Here is a 21857-nt window from a genome sequence, read left to right on the forward strand (position 1 = left end):
CTGTTTCAAAGAAACTGGACCTAAATTCTTTTCACTTGGTGTTTGAAAATATTTCCTCATAGGACATGAAGAATAATACAAGCAGAGCAGCCACAGACAGCTGTTATCCCCAGCACTGCACCGCAGTAACAAACCTGAATATAAATATAAAGACCACAGACATCATCATGATTAATTATTTAATAATCATAAAATAATCAAATAATAATAAATGAAAATATCATCGCTTGTTACGTAATGTTGCGAATTGCATACTTTAGTTACTTATTAAATAACTTTCCATCAAACTAAAGTATTTATTAATGGTCTATAATCTCATTTAATGTGAAGTAATGAAGAATTTGGAAACAGGGCTAGAATTACTCTCTCTCCCTCTTTGTAAATGAGCTACTTACAATCACTACTCAATGTTTCTTTATAGTGTTTTACTGTAAAGTGGTGACTGGGAAACTTTCATCAGAGAAAGAAAGCATTATGTTCAGTTCACACTGTGGTCCCACCTACTGCTCCACTCCATGACGCAGCTCTAAAACTACTCTACTCTACTCTACACTACACTCTCTGGAGCTCCTGTTCTGAAGACTCTACAGCTCTGCAGACAAAACTATATCATTCTGATTCATGTTATTCATATTGTAATTATATATTCCGTCATTTTCATTGGTTTAATTAATTATTTTCAAATGATAGCCATGTTTTCGCCGGAGTGAGCTGCAGGTGAAAGTGAAAGAGTGCAGTGCTCCGCTCTTGGCGCTGAAATGGAGAGAGAGGTGTAAGATTTGTAGATAAAGGTTTAAACTCTGGCTTGTTTTTGTGGATCGTTGTGTTTGAGACAAAGAGCGGATTTGTTCTGCTTCAGGTTTCTCCTAAAGCAGTGATTTAACTCTGAAGAAGAGCGAAGGAAAGAGCTGCAGAGGCGGAGGTATCAACTTCTCTTTTGGGGATTCGGATTATTGTGGTGGGCAACAAAAATAATGCAGTTGAATTTACATTTAGATTTTCTGATAAACATTTGTTTAATGAACTAGAGACAAAATCTCTCTCTCTCTCTCTCTCTCTCTCTCTCTCTCTGTGTAGGAGGTCATTAGTCTGAAGCTGTAGGAGGAGATGAAGAGATAAAGATGGCAACTGCAAGCAACAGTGAGTCAAACGTTCAGATATTGATCAGTGTTTGATATTGATTTGTGATTGTTTCCTGTAACAGATTTAACTGTGAACATCGTGGTGTGTGTTTTCCTTCACAGAGTTTAAACTCATTGGACCCCGTGGTGATAAATGTGACTATGGCTCTGCTGCCACTCTCTCCTGTCACCTGTCTCCTGAAGTCAGTGCTGTTGACCTGGAGATCAGGTGGTTTAAGGAGACGGAGTGTGTTTGTCTCTATAAGAACAGACAGGTGACAGAGGGGCGGGGCTACGAGGGCAGAGTGAGTCTGTTCACTCAGGAGCTGCCGAGAGGAAACGTCTCCTTACAGACCAGAAACTGCACAGAGTCAGATGAAGGACGTTACCTGTGTCAGGTCACTGATGGAGACACAACAGAGGAGTGTACAGTAGAAGTGTGGGGTAAGTATCTCAGAACTCCCCTCTGTATAAACTCAGCCTCATCATCAGTGTCTCATCTCAGAATAAAACATGAAAAGACAGAAGTGAGAAACACAGATGTTCAGAAGTGAGTTGTGTTCAGAAACAGGAGGTAAATCACACAGAGGATAAATGATGTTAATGTGGAGTGAAGGACAGACGGAGCATTTCAGTAAAATAAACAGTAACTGTTTCTGATAGAAATCTCCACACGGCTCAGAGACTCAGTCAGAATTCTGTATATAGACTTCTATAGGAAGAGTACAATAAAGAGTTTAGATTTTACTGATCACACTCAAAACAACCTCAGATACACTGACTGCAGGGAAAGGTCTGAATAATATTCAAAGATATCTTTCATCACAGTGCTTTCAGTAGGAGTTTATAGAGTTAAACTGAGATGTTTAAAATCATAATACATTCATTAGTAACTCCTAACACGGTTTAGAAAAGAGCCGAGCTGTTCCTGATCCCAGACCCAAATCTTTCACTTCACATGAGGTCACTGAGTTTAAAATCCAGTGCTGACCACAACAAACTCTTACACTCAGAGAAAACACACAGAGACCATTAACACACCACACACTGTATCTGTCATATATACGTTTATATAAAGTCCACAGTCTGTTAGAGGAGCATGGACGCTGATGTAGAGGTCAGATTTAACTGTGACCCAACATCTGTGCTGCATCTGTAAACACTTCCCTAAACCCCACACATTTAGTTCATCCAGGTGAAGACATTTCTACAGAACAGAGCAGAACCTCAGAAGCTGTTTATTCTCACACTTCCACATCTCTCAGTGACTCTGGGAGTGTTGTAGCTTTGTGTTTCTGTGAGCGGCTTTTCCTCCACAACAAGAATCTATCACTCATACGTTACTGTAGTTGATGGAGGAGCACAGGACGGACTGTTAAGAGAGAAACACCTGATGAAGTAATGAATGTAGTGGAAACAGAAACATTTCTATAAGGCTGAGAGTCTGCTGTAGGTTTAGGGTTTAAGCGTTTAGCTGAACATCTTCTTGGAGTTGTAGTGAAAGCATTGGGTGACGGTGCAGTAGCGAAGGATGAGAAACTCCAGCACAGATGAATAAAGGAGATTTCTGATGAGGAAGATGAAGTGTTAAAGACTGTTTCTCAAGTAGTGTTTGTAAATGATGTGAGTGTTTTCTCATTGGGTTTTATCTCACACTGTGCTCTGTTCTTTTCTTTTACACAGTTCCTGTGGTGAGTAAATCACTCCTCCCTCCTCACACTGATCACAATGTCTGCTGTGTTTATAAACGTATCACATCTATTACAGTTTAATCCAGAAATCAGACAGTGACCTCAGTTCTTTCAGGGAATATTCACCTGATAAAGTCTCCCATCACAGAATGAAGACTGTTCACATTCTTTCCCACAATGCACCTGCACCTCCTCAGCATCTAACATTGCTCTGAGCAGCCAGTGTTAGCTTTAGCATTAGCTCATCTCAGATATAGCTTCCATCTCAAAAACATTGTCTTTAGACGTGAAAACCTCCCTCTTTAATTTAACGAAACCGTTTCCCTGCTTTGATTAATGTAAACACACTCTCAATAATCCATTTTCCTTCACTTTAAATTCACCAACGTCCACATTTTCTCGTCTGCACTGAACCTCCTGTAAATCCAGTTTATTATTTTAGTGAAAATGGTTCAGATCGACCTCTCTGTGTTCTTCTAAACTTTCCTTTGTTCTCCTGAACATTTTGGTCTGAGAGCACAGATGTTACTGATGACCCCAGGTCTGAACTGAAAGTCTAACGGACGGAGCTGCAGTAAATAAGAGAGACAGGACTTTCTCACACTTTACAAATAATACATTGTCTATAGTGTTTATATATTGTGTACAGTCCACATTTCTCTCTAACATTTCATCTTCTTATCTTTCTTTCTCTTTGATGTTTTAGGGAGCTGCAGTGGTAAGTGAATGTTGTGTATTTCTACTGAAAGTACTGGATGTAGTTTGTGTAGTTTATAAAGTCAGAGGAGAGTTTTAAGTCAAACTCTCACATAAAATCCAGTGTCATCAGTTGCTCGTGTTGACTCAGATAAAAAGAGGAAATACTGGAACCTTTTACTCCCTGATTCAGTGGGCAGCGGTCTGATTGGGTGGTGAGTGGGCAGCGTGCTGATTGGCTTGTGGACTCACGCATCAAGACAGACCCAAAATTCCTAGTTGTGTTTTGAGATTGGAGCTTGTATTTTCAGTGTTGCACGTAGTGAAGTGTGTGTGTGTGTGTGTGTGTGAGTGTGTGTGTTTGTGTGTGTGTGTGTGTTTGTGTGTGTGTGTGTCTGTATCTCAGATATGTGAAACCTCACTGATGAAAATATTTCTGTAAAAATTGTAATCACTCGTGCACTGCTCCCAAATGTATTTACACATGTGCAGATTGTATCTGGATGTACAAAGCTGTTTCACACATGCACTAAATATTTCTAAGGCTGCACATCTCTGAAAAAGACACTGCAGATAAAAGCATTGTGGACTCCTTTGGGAGTGATGTCATTGTTCACATGATGTTGATGATGCAATATTTGAGGCATTACATCATCATTACAGTCTCCTTCATTACATCATCATTACAGTCTCCGTCATTACATCATCATTAGTCTCCCTCATTACATCATCATTACAGTCTCCCTCATTACATCATCATTACAGTCTCCCTCATTACATCATCATTACAGTCTCCCTAATTACATAAACAAACATCCTGTAAATGTTAAAGAGGATAAAACTTCAGCTGAGCTCTAAAGCTTCATTTATTTACAAAGTGGATGACCCCAGGTCTGAACTGAAAGTCTAACGGACGGAGCTGCAGTAAATAAGAGAGACAGGACTTTCTCACACTTCACAAACAATACATTGTCTATAGTGTTCATATATTGTGTACAGTCCACATTTCTCTCTAACATTTCATCTTTTTATCTTTCTTTCTCTTTGATGTTTTAGAGCATATTTGGGGTAAGTGAATGTTGTGTATTTCTACTGAAAGTACTGGATGTAGTTTGTGTAGTTTATAAAGTCAGAGGAGAGTTTTAATCCAAGTCAAACTCTCACATAAAATCCAGTTTCATCAGATGCTCATGTTTTAAACAAAGCTTGAAATGAGAGCTATTAACTTCCACCTCCCACCTTCCATCCCACAATGCACTGCTGCATAATCCCACTGCACTGCAGGAACTTAGAGACAGTAAAGTTTACTGATGAGAAAAAGACACCACAGATAAAAGCAGTGTGGACTCCTTTTGGGAGTGATGTCACTGTTCTTATGTGATGATGCAATATTTGAGGCGTTACATCATCACAATCATCAGTTTTACTAATTTAATTCATCAGTTTAACTAAAGCAGTAGGATAAAAGACACATTTAAACACACACACACACACACACACACACACACACACACACACACACTCACACACACACACACACACACTATTTGTCTGACTGCATTAGTCTCTAAATCGGAAAATCAAATAATTAGTGTCAGCATCAGTGAGAGACTTGATTCCTGAGATCCTCTCGTCTCCTCCACTTCACTTCTTGCTCCTCATATTTATGGCCATTGTAACGTCCAGATTCTCTGTTCCAGTGTGTAGTGTTCACATTAGAGCTGTGTGTAAATTCAGTTTCCTTTTCTGCTGTAATTCAACTGACTTTTTTCAAAGAGAAAGGACTAATGCAACAAATAAAATGTCAAAATAAATCTGCAGTTTTCATCAGAAATGTACGGAGCCCCTAAAGTCTCATGGTGGAAAAATATTATTTAGAGACTTCATCTGTTCCCTCAATTTAGTAATTGGTTCCCTCAGTTTAACAATCCTTTTCAGACAGACATGACTAGGACACTTGTTTGATCTCTCCTGTCCATTCCTTATTCACACATTACAACCACTTTTTATAACTAACACATTAATATCATTCATTATCAATTACCACATAAAAAATTAAATTAAACCTAACGGGGCTTTTGTGGACAGATTTAAGCCTGAAAATGAGATCAGGCAATACCTCATATCGTCCACAAGAGGGCACCCTCAGATTTAATCTGACACCTCATTCAATGTAATGGGGCATTGTGTGATAATATGACACTTCGGGGATTTGTGACCGCGATTTTTACAAAAAGGACACAGTTACACACCTAGTGAGTCCATTATTGCTGCTCAGAACCGAATATTGCCCAATTTCTCATGTCCATAACACACTCCATGCAATGTATGTTTGTAATTAATATTCACATAAATTACACTCCTCCAATGGAAAAAGGACACCTCCAGCTTTCATATGTCACCTTCATCTTGTATCTGTTTATTAAAAGTATTGTACCTTTATTTCGTAGGCTACGCTTTGCTGCAGACAATAGAGAATGAAGAAAATAGTTATAAACATACACCTATGCAATAGGCTAAATTAATCAGATCATTACAAATAAGCAGCTTTACAGTGGCACTGACAGGTGTAATCCTCTACACAGCGCGCTTATTGTTCATGGTTTTATTCATTTTTTAAACATTCATTCTTGAAAACAATGACAATAGCAGGTCGATTGGATTTTACTGAATAATTTGCTTGAGACTGAGATGTGATTAAAGCCGCGGCTATGTGCCACACAACAGGAGCCCACTGTCCCACCTCCAGCTGAATGCTCAGTTAAAAACGAGTCCCGTCGGATTCAAAATACTGCCTTTATTCACTCTCTCCTCGACCTGAACTATTAATGTTTTAGTCTATTAACACATGGCTGTAACGTGTAAATAAGGAATGGACAGGAGATCAAACGTGTGTCCTAACGCAGAGCCTGTGTCATGTCTAAACTGAGGGAACGGATTAAGTCTCTAAATAATATTTTTACACCATGAGACTTTAGGGGCTCCGTAGAAATGTATTTTTATGAAGAGATTATTTCATTTTTGAAAACAGTCATCATCACTTTCCACTGATTTAAATGTAATTATTAAGTTATGAAAATATTAAAGGAATATTCACATTCTATTATTCTCTTCCACAGCTGCGCAGAGGTGAGTGTAACTGAGTGGAAGAGAAATGTCTGCTCTGATGCTGCTGTGTTGATTCTTTATGAAGAAGCTGTTTGTTGTAGAAACTGAATGTATTGAGCTGTGCTTTGTGTCAGAGCAGTGTTCAGCTCAACATCATCAGCAGAGAGTTTCCTCACACACTTCTGCACTGTGTGTAGCTCACAGCAGCCTGGAGAGACTGAGAGGACATTTACACACACACACACACACACACACACACACACACACACAGAGAGAGAGAGAGAGAGAGAGAGAGAGAGAGAGAGAGAGAGAGATAACTGATCTACAAACTGATACTGAGAGAGGTTCAGAACATTTTAGACTGATCACCTTTAATAGAATCAGAACCACTAATGGTACGTGAAGCAGTAAGAGGTGGTACGCCATTGACCTCGAAATATTTACAGTGACACTTTCTATGAGCCCCTATTTATAAGCCTTTAAAAGTGCAGTTATATGCAGTATAACCCTTTATAACATGGTAATAATGCTTTGTAAGCATACATATAAACTTCAGTAATGACTCATGTGGCTCTTATAATGAGCTATTATTGTTTATTTTGAAAGTTATAAACATATATTAACACAAGTCTCACTCTTCATTTTAAAACCCTTTAAATGGATAATGACTCGTGCAGAATTATAAAACACCAACAAAATGTGTGAACAATTATAAATACATTATAAATGTTTAAAATGCCATCACTGAGTGCTTCAAGTAAAGTGACTGACAGTTTATATTATTATTTATTATTTAAAACATGAGGAATAGCTAAGTAAACAATTATGGAATTTTAAACATTTATAATGCATTTAAAACCATTCATTTTTATTATAGGTGCTATATAATTATACACAGGTCATTACCCATTTGAAAGGCAGTGTAATGAATATTGACACTTGTGTTATATGTTTATAACTTGCAAAATGATAAATAATAGCTCATTGTAAGAGTGCTTTTGACATATTATTGGAGTTTATTATTTATGCAAAAAAAACATTATTTTTTTAGTTATAAACAGTTATAACTGCACTTATAAAGGCTTATAAATGTGGGGTTTATAGAAAGTGTTACCAAATTTACTTATTACTTAATAATTAAGGAATTAATTGAAAACTGAACCTAAATTATTCATGTGTAAATTTCATAATTTTTTCACAGTTTTCATAATTATACTTTAATAACATTTGTTGGGGGCGGCACTGTGGCGCAGCAGGTAGTGTGGTGTGTTCTCCCTGTGTCTGCGTGTGTTTCCTCCGGGTGACTGTCTGTGAGGAGTGTGGTGTGTTCTCCCTGTGTCTGTGTGGGTTTCCTCCGGGTGACTGTCTGTGAGGAGTTGGTGTGTTCTCCCCGTGTCCGCGTGGGTTTCCTCCGGGTGCTCCGGTTTCCTCCCACAGTCCAAAAAAAAAAACACACGTTGCAGGTGGATTGGCGACTCGAAAGTGTCCGTGGGTGTGAGTGTGTGAGTGAATGTGTGTGTGTCTGTGTTGCACTGTGAGGGACTGGCGTCCCCTCCGGGGTGTATTCCCACCTTGCGCCCAGTGATTCCAGGTGGGCTCTGGACCCCCCGCGACCCTAGAATTGGATAAGCGGTTACAGATAATGGATGGATGGATGGAACATTTGTTGGTGTTAAAAATAATAAACACGGGCTGCACATGCACCATAGTTTATTACGTCTATAAGGGAAGAGGGTGGGGAAGATAGCGTTCTCCTGCTTTTTCCAGGTAGGGGCCGTGATCCTCAGTGTTTTGTTAATCCATGTACAGAAAGCTTACTGTTTCAGCTGCTTACTTTCTGAACATAAGCTAGAGACAGATGTGAGCAGTTTGGACTTTATTTACAAAATGGCCAAAGTGGAAATGAGAAAACAAGCCTAGACCGAGCACGAGAACACACTGAGAAATACTCCAGAGTCCAGCAGTGCAACATCCAGAGGCAAAAAGAGAGAAACAATGCGAGTGTTCTGTACGTGCTGAAGGTAAACTGTGGCCATTCTTCGTGTCGTTAGAGTCTTAACACAGTTTAACACAAGCGCCGAGAGCCATTGTGAGACCTGCTCAGAGCTCTGTGCTGTTTTCACCTAAAGTGCATAATTGATAAATATTAAACTGAACTCTCTCTCGTTTCTCCTTTGCTTTTCTTTCAAAATGTTTAATACCTTTTCCCAAAGATGTTGTGTGTTCTCATAAATGTTTAATTGTGTTTAAAACATTCAGTTTAGACCTATGTATGTGTTTTCTCTCTGTAATTTTTACTCTGGAGCAGAGGAACAACCAAGGACACACGTATTGCTGTGATAAGACTCATAGGTGGTACTTGGAGGTGGTGGTTTGATAACGAGTGGTACTTGGTGTAAAAAGTTTGAGAAGCACTGTCCTAACGTGTTTAACAGCAGAGACGTGTTTATGTCAGTGTTTCTATTTAATACTGTTCCATGAAGGAAACACTGTTTAATAATGAAATAGAAGCGACTGATCGGCTGAAACATGGAGGGAATGTGTTTATTACAGAGTGAAGTGAAGAAATCAAACAGGATTCAGACGATCAGAAAGTCAGACTTACTGAGGAACCCATCAGGAGAAGTTCTCTAAAGCTCCAGAGCAGCACGTCTCAAACTACACACAAGATTTCACACTCTGAGCTCTTTAGTCTGGAGCTGAGGTTTTAGTGCTCTTTACTTTTATCTCAAACTAGAAACACTGCAGAAACAGAGCAGTATTATTATTATTTTAAATACTAAGAGAGTAACAGATGTTCAGTTACAGTTCCTTAGAGCTTCTACACGTCTTCATGTGATACAGAACTTACAGGTGAATCTGTTTGTGTTATTATGTACTTTCTGTATTTAAATCTTCTAATTTTGTCTCTAATCTGATTCTCTAGTTGTCTACATTTCTCAGGTGAGCACATTATCTTCTAATATCTAATAATAATCAGAGTTAATATTATCTGTAGACATAAACAGTGTATAAAGTGGTGCAGAGTGTGTTGTTGTTCAGAGTCTTTAGATGAATGTACTTTGTTTGTTGGAGGTTCATTTCTCTTTAAAAAATTCTTTTCACTTTTTGATTTTTCTTTTTTTTCTTCAAAATACTTTGTTACTTTGACCACAGCACAGTGTCTGTATTAAACACTGTGTTTAGATTTTATTGGCTTAGTTTGACTCTGTTGGATCAGATCGTGTTCAAATCTTGTCTGTGCCTCTCCTTTCCTGTCACTTTAAAGGAATACAATGTAAGAATGTACTTATTGTCTCCTGAGCTCCCCCTACCTGCTGCTGAGTGTAATTCACACAAACATCTCTCTCTCTCCCTTTCTCTCTCTCTCTTTCTCCCTCTCTCCCTCTCTCTGTCTCTGTCTCTCTCTCTCTCCGCTATTATGTCATTACTGTGAATACTGAGCTAGTTTCTTCTTGTATAGAGGTAAACACTCGTGAGATTTATGCTGTAAAGTGTTACATGTTTCTTGTGAGAGCCCCCCGCCCCTTGATTCAGAAGCTGCTTAGTGCAGTAAACCAGCAGAGGACCTGGCGTAGCCACAACAGAGGCTCTATTCTCTGTTAGTGATCTCAGCTCTCAGTGATTCAGACCCACACTTCAACAGTGATTTAAACAGAGACTCAGTTATTGTTCCTATCACATCAATATTAACTTCATACATGAACCTTCACACTGTTTTATTCACTTCTACAGACACACAGAGAATGGACAGAAGAGGAGAGAAAGAAAATGGAGGAATCTGCTCTGAGGACGGGTGAGTTATGAAAAGATACAAAATAAAAGTCACAGATAGTTCTGCCTTTTATTCTCTGTTTAGTAACAGAAGAGTCCAATGTGTTTATATCATTTTTACACTCTTCTCAAATCACGTTTAATTTTCTAAGTGTAAATTACAGGGAAGTTAGAATCTGCAGATTTAGATGCACACTTTTATTTTCTTAATTGAACATAATGAATGGTGCATGGAATATAAAATGTGTCATAATTTTACACAGGTCACATTATCATTACTGTGATTTCTTAAATGTAATAAAGAAACAGTCATTATTCCTATTTATAAATGTGTATAAATGTATGTGAAATTAAGACAATGACCAGTTTGATCCTGAGTGTTTTATTAATGTGTTTCTCACAGAGTTAAAAGAACTGAACGTCATTGTTGAAGACAGAGAGAGACTTTTAATGGAGAGAAATGAAGAACTGAGAGAAAAAGACAAACAAATTCAAGAGAAAAAAAAACCTGTGACAAATAACACAGAGACACTTCAGATGAAGGAGAGAATGCTGCAGGAGAAAGATTCACTTCTTACAGAAACTAAAGAACAATTAGAACAAATGAGCAGAGAGCTGAAAGAGAAACAGAACATTATAACAGAACGAGACACACAGCTAATGGAGAGAGAGACACAGCTTCAGGAGAAAGACAGACTTCTCACGGAGGTCAGAGATGAACTGAGACAAACCAGAAGTGAATTAGAGCAGAATCATAGAATACAAATGGAAGAGATGGAGAAAAGACTTCAGGAGAAAGACACAGTTCTAAAAGAACATTTAGAGACGATTGATAAAAGAGACGCGTTATTAAAGGAGACAAATGAAAGACTTGAAGGTGTTAGTGAACAGTTTAAAGAGAAAGACACAGCGCTGGAGAATGTGAGGAAACTGCTGAGAGAGAAAGAGTCTCTACTGGAGGACACAGTGAAAGAGGTGGACAGCTGTAAAAATCAACTGGAGACACAGAGAAAGGAGCTGCAGGAAAAGAGCAGCACACTCCAGAAGATGAAGATCCAACTGCAGAAAGAGCTGGAAGAGAAAGAACAGCAGCTTAAACTCACAGGTGAGGTCCCTGTTCTGAACTAACAGTAAAGTTCTTTGGATCTATTTGCAGAACACAGCTCACAGAGGAAACTTTACTCCAGACGTCTCTGATATTGTATGAATGACTGTTTCCAGTGTGTTTTATTTCTGCACAGTCTCACATTAAATGAAATACAGTGCCCTTTAACTCTGAATCTTTAATACAATATCAGTGTGAGCAGGGTAATGTAGCTCCTCATTAACCCTTAATATTCCCCTGCACTATGTACTACCCCATGTGGGAGAAAAGAGAGAAATGGGAGGAGGATGTTTAATGTGCAGATGTGCTTTACTCCAGATGTGAATAGTATTTTTGAGGAAAGGTTCTCTGTTGTTCTTTTCAGATGTGTTGTGTTTGTGGAGTATAGATCCAGCTTTAATGGAGATATGGTTCTGACGTCTGCTCAATATTCATATACAATATATGTGTGATTAAATGAATGCTCTGTCTTTATCATTTCAGCACAACAGAATTCTGATCTACAAACTCAAACTCAAAGTCTGAGAAGTGTTGTTTCTTCACAGAAGACTGGTGAGTTTATACCATTTAATCCATCAATCTCAGTCTTTATTAACTGTTAATTAATGTCTGTGAATAATTACTAATAATTGTCATTAATTGTCTGTGTTATTAGTTCCTCATGAATGTGTTTAACTGCTCTTTTCCACACGCCGTTCCTGACACAGAGACAGAATCTAAACAGTGCTCTTGTTTCTGCACTGGCTGAAAAACAGAGATGACTGCTCTATGATGGTGTTTCTCAGTGTGGAGAACGTGTGAACCTGTTTAATTATGATCTAAAATGTAGAATTCATGATTTCTTACAGATTTAGAAGAAAAGGCCAAACTGCTGGAAGAGAAACAGAACATTATAACAGAACGAGACACACAGCTAATGGAGAGAGAGACACAGCTTCAGGAGAAAGACACAGTTCTAAAAGAACATTTAGAGACGATTGATAAAAGAGATGCGTTATTAAAGGAGACAAATGAAAGACTTAAAGGTATTAGTGAACAGTTTAAGGAGAAAGACACAGAGCTGGAGAATGTGAGGAACCTGCTGAGAGAGAAAGAGTCTCTACTGGAGGACACAGTGAAAGAGGTGGACAGCTGTAAAAATCAACTGGAGACACATAGAAAGGAGCTGCAGGAAAAGAGCAGCACACTCCAGAAGATGAAGATCCAACTGGAAGAACAGAAAACTGAAGTGAGTGAAAAAGACAAACAGCTTGAAGAGAAGGAGAGGATTGTAAGTGAGATACACACACAGCTAATGGAGAGAGAGGAGCAGGTTAAAGAGAAAGAGAGACTTCTAGAGGAGAGAAACAAGCAGCTGCAGGAAAGAACACATCCTCCATCATCAGGTCCAGTCAGGAAGAGACACAGCAAGGAGAAGAGACCTCCAGACTGTAAGTAACTGACCAGGTCACTTCAAATACTTTCTGCAATAAATACAAACCGGATTCCAAAAAAGTTGGGACACTAAACAAATTGTGAATAAAAACTGAATGCAATGATGTGGAGATGGCAAATGTCAATATTTTATTCGTAATAGAACACAGATGACAGATCAATAGTTTAATCTGAGTAAATGTAACTTTTAAAAGGAAAAATATGTTGATTCAAAATTTCACAGTTTCAACAAATCCCAAAAAAGTTGGGACAAGTAGCAATAAGTGGCTGGTAAAAGGAAATTGAGCATGTAACGAACAGCTGGAAGACCAATTAACACTAATTAGGTCAATTGACAACATGATTGGGTATAAAAAGAGCTTCTCAGAGTGTCAGTGTCTCTCTGAAGCCAAGATGGTAAGAGGATCACCAATTCCACCATTGTTGCGCAGAAAGATAGCGCAGCAATACCAGAATGCTGTTACCCAGCTTAAAATAGCAAAGACTTTTAAGTTATCATCATCAACCGTGCATAACATCATCAAAAGATTCAGAGAATCTGGAACACTTGCTGTGCGTAAGGGTCAAGGCCATAAAACTCTACTGGATGCTTGTGATCTCCGGGCCCTTAAACATCATTTCACCTCAAACAGGAATGCCACTGTCAAGGAAATAACAGAATTGGCTCAGGAATACTTCCAGAAAGCATTATCAGTGAACACAATCCACCGTGCCATCCGCCGTTGCCAGCTGAAACTCTACAGTGCAAAGAGGAAGCCATTTCTAAGCAAGCTCCACAAGCTCAGATGTTTGCACTGGGCCAGGGGTCTTTTAAAATGGAGTGTGGCAAAATGGAAGACTGTTCTGTGGTCAGATGAGTCACGATTTGAAGTTCTTTATGGAACACTGGGACGCCAAGTCATCCGGACCAGAGAGGACAAGGATAACCCAAGTTGTTATCAATGCTCCGTTCAGAAGCCTGCATCACTGATGGTATGGGGTTGCATGAGTGCTTGTGGCATGGGCAGCTTGCATGTCTGGAAAGGCACCATTAATGCAGAGAACTATGTTCAGGTTCTAGAACAACATATGCTCCCATCTAGACGTCATCTCTTTCAGGGAAGACCCTGCATTTTTCTACAAGATAATGCCAGACCATATTCTGCAGCAATCACAACATCATGGCTACGTAGGAGAAGGATCCGGGTACTGAAATGGCCAGCCTGCAGTCCAGATCTTTCACCTATAGAGAACATTTGGCGCATCATAAAGAGGAAGGTGCGACAAAGAAGGCCCAAGACAATTGAACAGTTAGAGGCCTGTATTAGACATGAATGGGAGAGCATTCCTATTTCTAAACTTGAGAAACTGGTCTCCTCTGACGTCTGTTGAGTGTTGTAAGAAGAAGGGGGGATGCCACACAGTGGTAAAAAATGGCCTTGTCCCATCTTTTTTGGAATTTGTTGACGCCATGAAATTTTGAAACAACATATTTTTCCCTTAAAATGATACGTTCTCTCAGTTTAAACTTTTGATCTGTGATTTGTGTTCTATTCTGAATAAAATATTAGATGTTGGCACCTCCACATCATTGCATTCAGTTTTTATTCACAATTTGTTTAGTGTCCCAACTTTTTGGAATCCGGTTTGTACACTTTCAGAATATTTTTATTACTGTGAAGGTTTTATTACTCACTGTCTGTATTTAATGTAATGAAATATTTGATCTATGAATAAAACCCTTTTTTTTAATAAAATATGCACTATATTTTATTTTTTATAATTTATTTTATATTTGGTTTAATTTTTTTTTAGTTTAATGTTTTAGAGGATAAACAGCAAAGAAGCCAAGAAGTAAATAATCAGACATTCACATTGTGTCTTAAATATATCTCTAGACAGACCATTCTCTCACACTCAGCAATAAATGAACCCCTTCATTCTTGTTGATCTGCAGTGAGTGGAGCGTCTCCTCCAGAGTCTGGTGGTGTATCAGGGTTGAGGCTGGTTCTGCTGGGGAGGACTGGAAGTGGGAAGAGTGCAGCAGGAAACAGGCTCCTGGGCCGAGAGGAGAGGAGCAGGGCTGGAGCGTCTATAGTGAGGCAGCAGAGTGAGAGCAGACAGGGCCAGGTGGCTGGGAGGCAGGTGACTGTGGTGGACACTCCTGACTATTTCAGTCCTGGACTCTCTCTGGACGAGCTGAGACAGGACGTGGGACTCTGTGTCCGTCTGTCAGCCCCAGTACCCCATGCCTTCCTCCTAGTTATACCAGTGAAGCAGACCTCAGGAGAGGAGAGAGACATGCTGCAGAAAATGGAGGAGATGTTTGGAGAGAGATGCTGGAGGAACACCATGATCCTCTTCACTGTCACTGATGAAGACCAAGAGAAGGAGATTGAAGAGTTTGTCCAGTCAGGAAACCAGGAGGTCCAGAGCCTTGTGGAGAAATGTGGGAACAGGTTTCACTGTCTCAACATTAAGGAGAGTGGAGAGGGTTCTCAGGTCTCAGAGCTGCTGGAGAAGATCGAGAAGATGGTGGAAGGAAACACTGAGGAGTTCTACAGCAGTGAGATCTACCTGGAGACAGAAGCTCAGATCACAGCAATGGAGACAAAGATCATGAAAGAAATGGAGGAAAAGAGGGTGAAAAAAGAGAGAGAAATGAAGGAAAAACATGAAAAGGAGCTGCAGAACTCTCTGAGAAGGATAGAGGGAGCAGTACAAGAGCACGAAAGAGAGATAAAACAACTTAACGACCGAACAACTGACCTAGAGAGAAGAATGAAAGAAGAGAAGGATAAAGAGAAAAGGAGAGGACTGGAACGAGAGCTGGAGAGAGAGATAGAGCGAAGGATAGAAATGGAGGAAAAGGTGAAGAGACTGAAAGAGAAGAGAGAAAGCGAAAGATGTGAGTTAGTCGAGAGACACAGACGGGAGATGGAAAAGATCAAGGAGACGTATGAAGAAGCCAGAGCTGAAGCAGAGAGAAACTTTAATTTAAAGATTCAAGGGCCCAAATCTGATTGGTATTTAAAGAAAATAGTCGCATGTGCGTGCATAGCAACGTCAGTTGTTATTATAACGAGGCAACTGTGGAGGCAATAAGAAGAGCAGTACATGGAAAAATTAAACAAATAACCACATAGATAACTGACCCTGAATTATTATTATTATTATTATTATTATTATTATTTTGTTTTATTTTCATTATTCAAATGCTGTTAGGGGTTGTATGCCTGTGTCTCTTCTTTTCCTTTTCTTGTTGTCTTGCTATCCCTCCCTGTCTTTAGGTGGAGCTGTGGAGATATCTGGTATTGCTGGCTACTGAGGTGCTTCCTGTGTCTGCCTATAAAAGAAGCAGGAAGCTGAAGATCAACATGCCCCTTTTTCCAATTGTGAATTGCCATGTGGTGTGAACTTGGTGATTGCTTTGTCTCTGTGTGAGGACTGTGTATGTCTGGAGACTGTGTGTTTCCTTGTGTGTGTGTTAATTGTGAACTTGGTGATTGTTCTGTCTCTGTGTGAGGACTGTGTATATCTGGAGACTGTGTGTTTCCTTGTGTGTGTGTTAATTGTGAACTTGGTGATTGTTCTGTCTCTGTGTGAGGACTGTGTATATCTGGAGACTGTGTGTTTCCTTGTGTGTGTTAGTTGTGTTCTGTTTATTATTTTCGTGGTCACCTGTGCTGGAAGGGCGTAAGCGCCTTTTGAGTTTATCTATTTTCTCCTGGTTTATTGATAGATAGGGAGTCAGGGTTATTTATTGTCATTTATTTTTTCAATTGTTTGAATAGCAAAGTTAGTGCTGGGGGTTGGAGTTAGAGTTGGGTTATGTTTGTTATTTTCGTCATGGCTTACCCCTGGAGATATGGCTTTAAGTTGTGTGTGTTGTTGTTATAAGATTTGATTGTTTGATTTTGTTTAATATCCATATTTTCTTTGTAAATACACTTTTTTCATTTATTCTAAACTGTGAGTTTCTCTTTTTTTTTCTCTTTCTACTTTATTTCATTAACCAATAATCATCTCCTAGACCGAGATGTAACAACTGCCAATTCTGTTCATGGTTCTGAGTTCTTTAGAAACAGACAACAGGAAAGGGAGGTGGTCTTTGTCGTGTTTGTTGCTGAACACACTGTGTGCACTAAAGTTAACCAAGAGACCTTGACCTGCTCAAAGAGCAGCAACTGGTGAGAATGTGTGGTCCTGGGGTGAGGAAACTTAAAGACAACTTTTACAGTTCTAGAGATCTACAGTTCTCACAGCAAAACAAACTCCCCCTGCTGTTAGCATTCATTCAGAAGCTCTGCATCTTTTAATGCGGTTTTAGGACAGTTTTTTAATTATTACTGAGAGGGCCGGATAAACAGCCTAATCATTGACCTAAACAGATAAAATGTTTAAAGAATGTTTCATACCCACATAGCCGCGGCTTTAATCACATCTCAGTCTCAAGCAAATTATTCAGTAAAATCCAATCGACCTGCTATTGTCATTGTTTTCAAGAATGAATGTTTAAAAAGGAATAAAACCATGAAAAATAAGCGCGCTGTGTAGAGGATTACACCTGTCAGTGCCATTGTAAAGCTGCTTATTTGTAATGATCTGATTAATTTAGGGGCGGCATGGTGGCACAGTAGGTAGTGTCGCAGTCACACAGCTCCAGGGACTGACGGAGGCGGACGCACGCGATAAAACACAGAAACTTTATTTACAAAATAGAATAACGAAACAGAGACTGGGACTGGGGCAAAAACCAAAATGAGGGAAAGCAGAAACAGACAGACTCGAGACTAAATGACGACAGGAAAACAAAACAATGACATGAAACGAAGCGAGGAACAGACAAACTGACGGGAGCGATACTACTTATAAAACAACTCGACACGAAACACAACAAAGGTGAAATGTCCGACCAACAGGAGAGACACAAGGAAACTTAAATACAAGACACAGACAAGATACACCTGGACAGGTAACGAGGGGGCAGGGTAACAGATGAGACACAGTGGAGGAGGCGGAACAAAGGCGGGACTATAGGGAAACAACAAACAGCCATGTGCTGAGAGCGAGCACATGGCCGGAAAAACAGACATGTCAAGTTTATAACTATTTTCTTCATTCTCTATTGTCTGCAGCAAAGCGTAGCCTACGAAATAAAGGTACAATACTTTTAATAAACAGATACAAGATGAAGGTGACATATGAAAGCTGGAGCTGTCCTTTTTCCATTGGAGGAGTGTAATTTATGTGAATCAAATCAAATCAAATTTATTTGTATAGCACCTTTTACAACTGACGTTGTCACAAAGCAGCTTCACAGTTTCAGAACAGAACATTTAAATCAAAGCCCAATGCGAGCAAGCCGAAGGCGCCAGTGGCAAGGAAAAACTCCCTCGAGGCTGGAGGAAGAAACCTTGGGAGGAACCAAGACTCACAAAGGGGACCCATCCTCCTCTGATCAAACTATAGATTGAATTTTAAATGATCACCAATGAAGTGTCATTATGCTACATAATAAAAATAATAATAATAATAATAATAAGGTGAGCAGCTGGTCTGGTTTGGGCCGCAGGAGAATCCAGCAAACAATCTTCCATCAGTGGGCCACCATTTTCTCATAAAACAGTAAAGGGAAGCATATTGAATATTAATTACAAACATACATTGCATGGAGTGTATTATGGACATGAGAAATTGGGCAATATTCGGTTCTGAGCAGCGATAATGGACTCCCTAGGTGTGTAACTGTGTCCTTTTTGTAAAAATCGCGGTCACAAATCCCCGAAGTGTCATATTATCACACAATGCCCCATTACATTGAATGAGGTGTGAAATTAAATCTTAGGGTGCCCACTTATGGACGATATGAGGTATTGCCTGATCTCATTTTCAGGCTTAAATCTGTCCACAAAATCCCCGTTAGGTTTTGTTTATTTATTTATTATTATTTTATGTGGTAATTGATAAATAAAGACAATAGCAGATCGACTGGATTTTTTTACGGAATAATTTGCTTGAGAATGAGATGTGACTTTTGTCAGGCTATGTTAACTGGATAGACGCTTGCGGGATTTTAGCAGGAACAGTTTTAGTTCACAGAAGTTAAAGTGCAAAACACACCTTAAAAAGAGAGCAATCACAACCAAAAGGGGAAATCCAGAAAATTGTAACGCACAGGCCGAGGTCAAAAACCCAAAATATTAAAGCCTAGTAGTCCGGATCCAAAAGACAGAGTCAAGAGAAACGTAAGAGTGGGTCATACACGAGATGGCTTTCATAAACAAGATACGCTCAGTATGTAACAGAAGGTTAGCAATACTTCCCAAATCGCAGATGCCAAAGCCTGGGTTAATATATTAACTGAATAATTATGTCCAGAAACAAAACAGCTGTGACTCAAAACTCAAGTGACCTGGAGCGCAGCAAAGAGTTCCCATTGGTTGATGGAGTCATGTGACTATCTGCTAAACCATTGGAACTGAAGTCCCCAGAGTAATTCACAGACTCAAATGGCAATGCGGCGTGAAGTGAGGGAGGAGGCGAGGCGTCCACAGAGTAGAGATGGGTGGGAGTTTTGGTATCGATCCGATACCAAGTAAAAACCGGGCCAGTAACGCCGATATTGATACCGATACCGCTAGTCTTCACCACGTGCTGGTGCCAAATCAAAAGACAGGAGCTGGTGGGGGGGGGTGCCTGCTCTGCGCTGACTCACCCGTTATTTTTGTGCCACAATTCTGCACACGCGCGTGGATATTTCGAGCGAGCAAGAAGGTTTCTTCATGCGCCCGGATATTTTTGAGCGAGCAAGAAGTTTGTGCGTGCGATGTCTCTGACCTCTGACCTCTGGGATTTACTTAGACATCAGCTCCTGGAAAAGTGTGAAATACGCTAGCTTACTCGTTTGCCGTTTCACCGAGCCGTCGCGTCCTGCTGTTTAATCTCCGTGTTCTGGGGTGTTTCTCGTCGTTTCCACGTGGTGAGAGACTGGCCCACTTATGGAGGAGATCTCTTTCCGGTTGAGTTGAAAACTCTCGGCTTCAGGCTGAGCTGCGTCGATCGAGATTTCCCCTCTTTGGATTTTCACAGGCGTGGCTAGTTTTCCACCGGAGTGGAGCGGCTTTTTCAGAGTATTAGCTCGTTTCGTTGTTCAGTTTTCCAGGAGAAATGTCTTCAGAAATCAGCTTATAACGTTAATATATCTGCTATCGACTGATCAAAAGGTTGATATCTTATTCTGGCCACGAATAAGTTTCGCCTACTTTGATCACTCGTGAGATCATACTTCGATGGGTAATAAAACATAAACAAGATTAAAAGAAAAGAAGATATTCAAATCACTCGACGCATTATTAAAACTTCATACGATCAGCTAATTCAAGACGTCTCTTGTGAGCTTTTTTATGAAGTCTGAGAGGGTTTTCTTTGTCTTGTAGTCGGGAAGGAGAAAGCGTCTCTTTGTTGTTTCAAAGTTTCTCGGATCTTCTCGTTGTTGTTGTCGTCGGCGTCCTCTCTTTTCCGCTTTCTTTCGTGGTCCGTTACTTCTGTCGAGCTCTCGGGGCTGCTGTCGAGCTCTCGTAACTGAACTCTCGTAACTGAACTCTCGTAACTGAACTCTCGTAACTGAATTGTGAGCAGTCGAGCTGCTGTTTTTCAAAGTCAGCGCGATCACGCCCTAATGGGAGGCGTCCTTTCCTGATTGGGCACAAGTTCAGGCTCACGTGACTGACTTCATGAGACAGAAAAGAAGGAAGGCTGGATCAAAGATTTTTTAAACAATAAGTAATAAGATAGACATTTCCCGTATCGAAATTTCCTATTCATATTAGTAACATACAACAATGAGTATACTGGGTTATTAATATCATTAATTAATTAAAATCATATTAATTAATCAATAAATTAATAAATTAATATCATATAGTTACATAAGGTTTCATCTTTATGTCCCATTTATGATGATACGCTGGAAAAGAATATTAATCCGTTTTCTCTATTCAGAGACAGAATTTCTTTTCATGATAGAAACAATCAACAATATACGTCATTTCATTAGAAGATAGGCATTCATCTGAGGGTACAGAAAGTGACATTAATACATTTGTTTATACACATTTAATCAGAGTTTGACTATTTTCCGCTATTGTTTTAGGCGACTCCGCGTGAGGCGTAGTTTCGCCAGTGTCCATTTGGGGTAGCTGTTGGTCCATGTGTAGGTTGTCGTGTAGATGAGTCAATGGGGTTCAACTCGAGGTCACCCCTTCTAAACATCTGCTGATTCCCATGGGAGATAACGAGAGACATTGAGGTGCCACTTTGTCATAAACGGGATTATAAAATAAAAGCATTAAAAGCATTATAAAATAGGTTATCTCCTGAAGAGAGGGGGGGGGTTGTTGGGGCCATGTGTTACTTTAAAGTGTTCTTAGGTGGGTGCGTGTGTAGGCCTTTGCACCCCCCCCCCCCCCTTTGGTCGCAGACAAAAGGTCTTCTTCAGAATGGAAAAGTTTTAATTCAAAACTTTTCATTTCTTCATTTCGATCTGGTTGTCTGGTATTCGGTCTATACTCCACTACATTCCCCCCTTTCTTTTCAGTTTTATGGTTCGTCAGGGATCATGGAGCTGAAAAGAACCTTTGCTGTGGAGGAAGGTGAGATCAGCAAGCATATTCAAACACATTTCCAGAGCTGATGTATTCCTATTAGTGTATGGGTGTATATGGAATGTGTATGTTTGCATGCTGAAGGGATCCTAATTATTTAGGGGTAGGTCTTGTTCAAACGCAACCTCGAGAGCTGATTCTTCGACATGGCCTTCGGCTTCATATCTAAAACTTGGGGGTTCACCTCTCTGGGCTCTTTTATGTCTAACGAATTTGACCATTTTATTAGACCAAGTTTCTAACCTGCTCTGGAGGGCTCGAGTGCATTTGAAATAGAACCAAC

The 21857-nt window shown here is 39.7% G+C and overlaps 1 protein-coding gene and 2 long non-coding RNA genes across 3 annotated transcripts; all 3 read left to right on the forward strand.

Moving 5' to 3' along the window:
* The first annotated feature begins 519 nt into the window (after positions 1 to 519).
* LOC136682899 (uncharacterized) lies at positions 520 to 1140 on the forward strand. Its single transcript, XR_010798690.1, has 3 exons — positions 520 to 635; positions 860 to 958; positions 1078 to 1140. It is a non-coding gene; the product is annotated as an uncharacterized lncRNA (long non-coding RNA).
* An 8271-nt stretch (positions 1141 to 9411) lies between these two features.
* LOC136682911 (uncharacterized) lies at positions 9412 to 11248 on the forward strand. The gene is made up of 3 exons (XR_010798701.1): positions 9412 to 9559; positions 10352 to 10412; positions 10794 to 11248. It is a non-coding gene; the product is annotated as an uncharacterized lncRNA (long non-coding RNA).
* A 189-nt stretch (positions 11249 to 11437) lies between these two features.
* On the forward strand, positions 11438 to 16820 carry LOC136676440 (golgin subfamily A member 6-like protein 25). The gene is made up of 4 exons (XM_066653470.1): positions 11438 to 11495; positions 11979 to 12047; positions 12344 to 12925; positions 14866 to 16820. Exons 1-4 carry the CDS (start codon positions 11438 to 11440, stop codon positions 16011 to 16013), a joined length of 1857 nt encoding a protein of 618 aa, XP_066509567.1. The 3' UTR covers positions 16014 to 16820.
* Positions 16821 to 21857: the final 5037 nt, after the last annotated feature.

Source organism: Hoplias malabaricus, chromosome 2 (assembly GCF_029633855.1).
Source record: "Hoplias malabaricus isolate fHopMal1 chromosome 2, fHopMal1.hap1, whole genome shotgun sequence".
Taxonomy (NCBI): Eukaryota; Metazoa; Chordata; class Actinopteri; order Characiformes; family Erythrinidae; genus Hoplias; species Hoplias malabaricus.

Bases quoted from the DNA above. Each gene is read 5' to 3' on its own strand.
- LOC136676440 (XM_066653470.1), top strand. From the start codon at position 11,438: ATGAAGATCCAACTGCAGAAAGAGCTGGAAGAGAAAGAACAGCAGCTT. The intron at 11,496-11,978 runs GTGAGGTCCCTG...TTATCATTTCAG, and splicing joins ACAGCAGCTTAAACTCACAG to CACAACAGAATTCTGATCTA. The intron at 12,926-14,865 runs GTAAGTAACTGA...GTTGATCTGCAG, and splicing joins GGAGAAGAGACCTCCAGACT to TGAGTGGAGCGTCTCCTCCA.